We start from the raw sequence: 732 nt of genomic DNA, 5'->3' as shown, positions 1-732 counted from the left end.
CCTTACAATATATACAAATATATAGATATCATTCCATGGCACTCCTAAAAAAACAAAAACTACGTTTAACTACAAAACTACCTCGTTCATCAACTCGTTAGCAGTCAGTCACTCAGAACTACCTCACCCCACACTACAGTTAATGAATGGTTAAGGATGAAAACACAAGCTCTACAACCTCTCTCAAAAACAACTCCGCAGCCATCTGTGCATCGTAGTACGTAAATGCATACAGACAACGACACACAAACGTCACGAAGTTCAACTACATCTACCTCTATCTCTAACCCCTTTAAAAAAATCACTCAAACATCATACTTACAAAACAACTTCCTCCCTCCCACTCCCCCCCCCCCAACACACACACACACAAACCCCCACTCCGAACCACAAACCACAACCACACCCCAACACCACAAACCACAACCACAGCACAAACCACTCCCCCCAAAAAACGGAAAAAAGAATTGATTGTTCGCACCTGACTCACCTGTGACTTTGTCCCTGATGAGCTTGCACGACTCCAGCTCGCCTATGGACGAGAACAGGGAGCGGATCTCCTCCTGCGTCATGTTCTGCGGCAGGTAGTTCACGATGAGGTTTGTCTTGGACTCCTCGATGTGGCCGCTCTGGGAGGAGTTGGAGGAGGCGGTGCCGTTCTGGGCGCAAGAGTCCATCCCGTTAATCATGCCTGACCCGGGATCGGGGGCGGCAGCCTCGAAGCTGCTGGGC

At 48.9% G+C, this 732-nt stretch overlaps 1 protein-coding gene across 8 annotated transcripts in view; it reads right to left on the bottom strand.

Annotated features, from left to right (window-relative positions):
• Positions 1 to 691, bottom strand: part of LOC119588791 (ELAV-like protein 1) — a gene marked incomplete at its 5' end in the record, with an annotated part of 73233 nt that extends 72542 nt beyond the window's left edge. For 6 of the 8 annotated variants that reach the window (XM_037937436.1, XM_037937438.1, XM_037937440.1 and 3 more), the window contains 1 exon segment: positions 482 to 691. In XM_037937436.1, the coding sequence (XP_037793364.1) occupies positions 482 to 691 (210 nt within the window). 8 annotated transcript variants of the gene reach the window in all.
• Positions 692 to 732: the final 41 nt, after the last annotated feature.

This window comes from Penaeus monodon, chromosome 24 (genome assembly GCF_015228065.2).
Source record: "Penaeus monodon isolate SGIC_2016 chromosome 24, NSTDA_Pmon_1, whole genome shotgun sequence".
Classification (NCBI taxonomy): Eukaryota; Metazoa; Arthropoda; class Malacostraca; order Decapoda; family Penaeidae; genus Penaeus; species Penaeus monodon.
The sequence above is the reverse complement of the archived record's forward strand: the minus strand, read 5'-3'. Positions and strand labels throughout refer to the sequence as shown.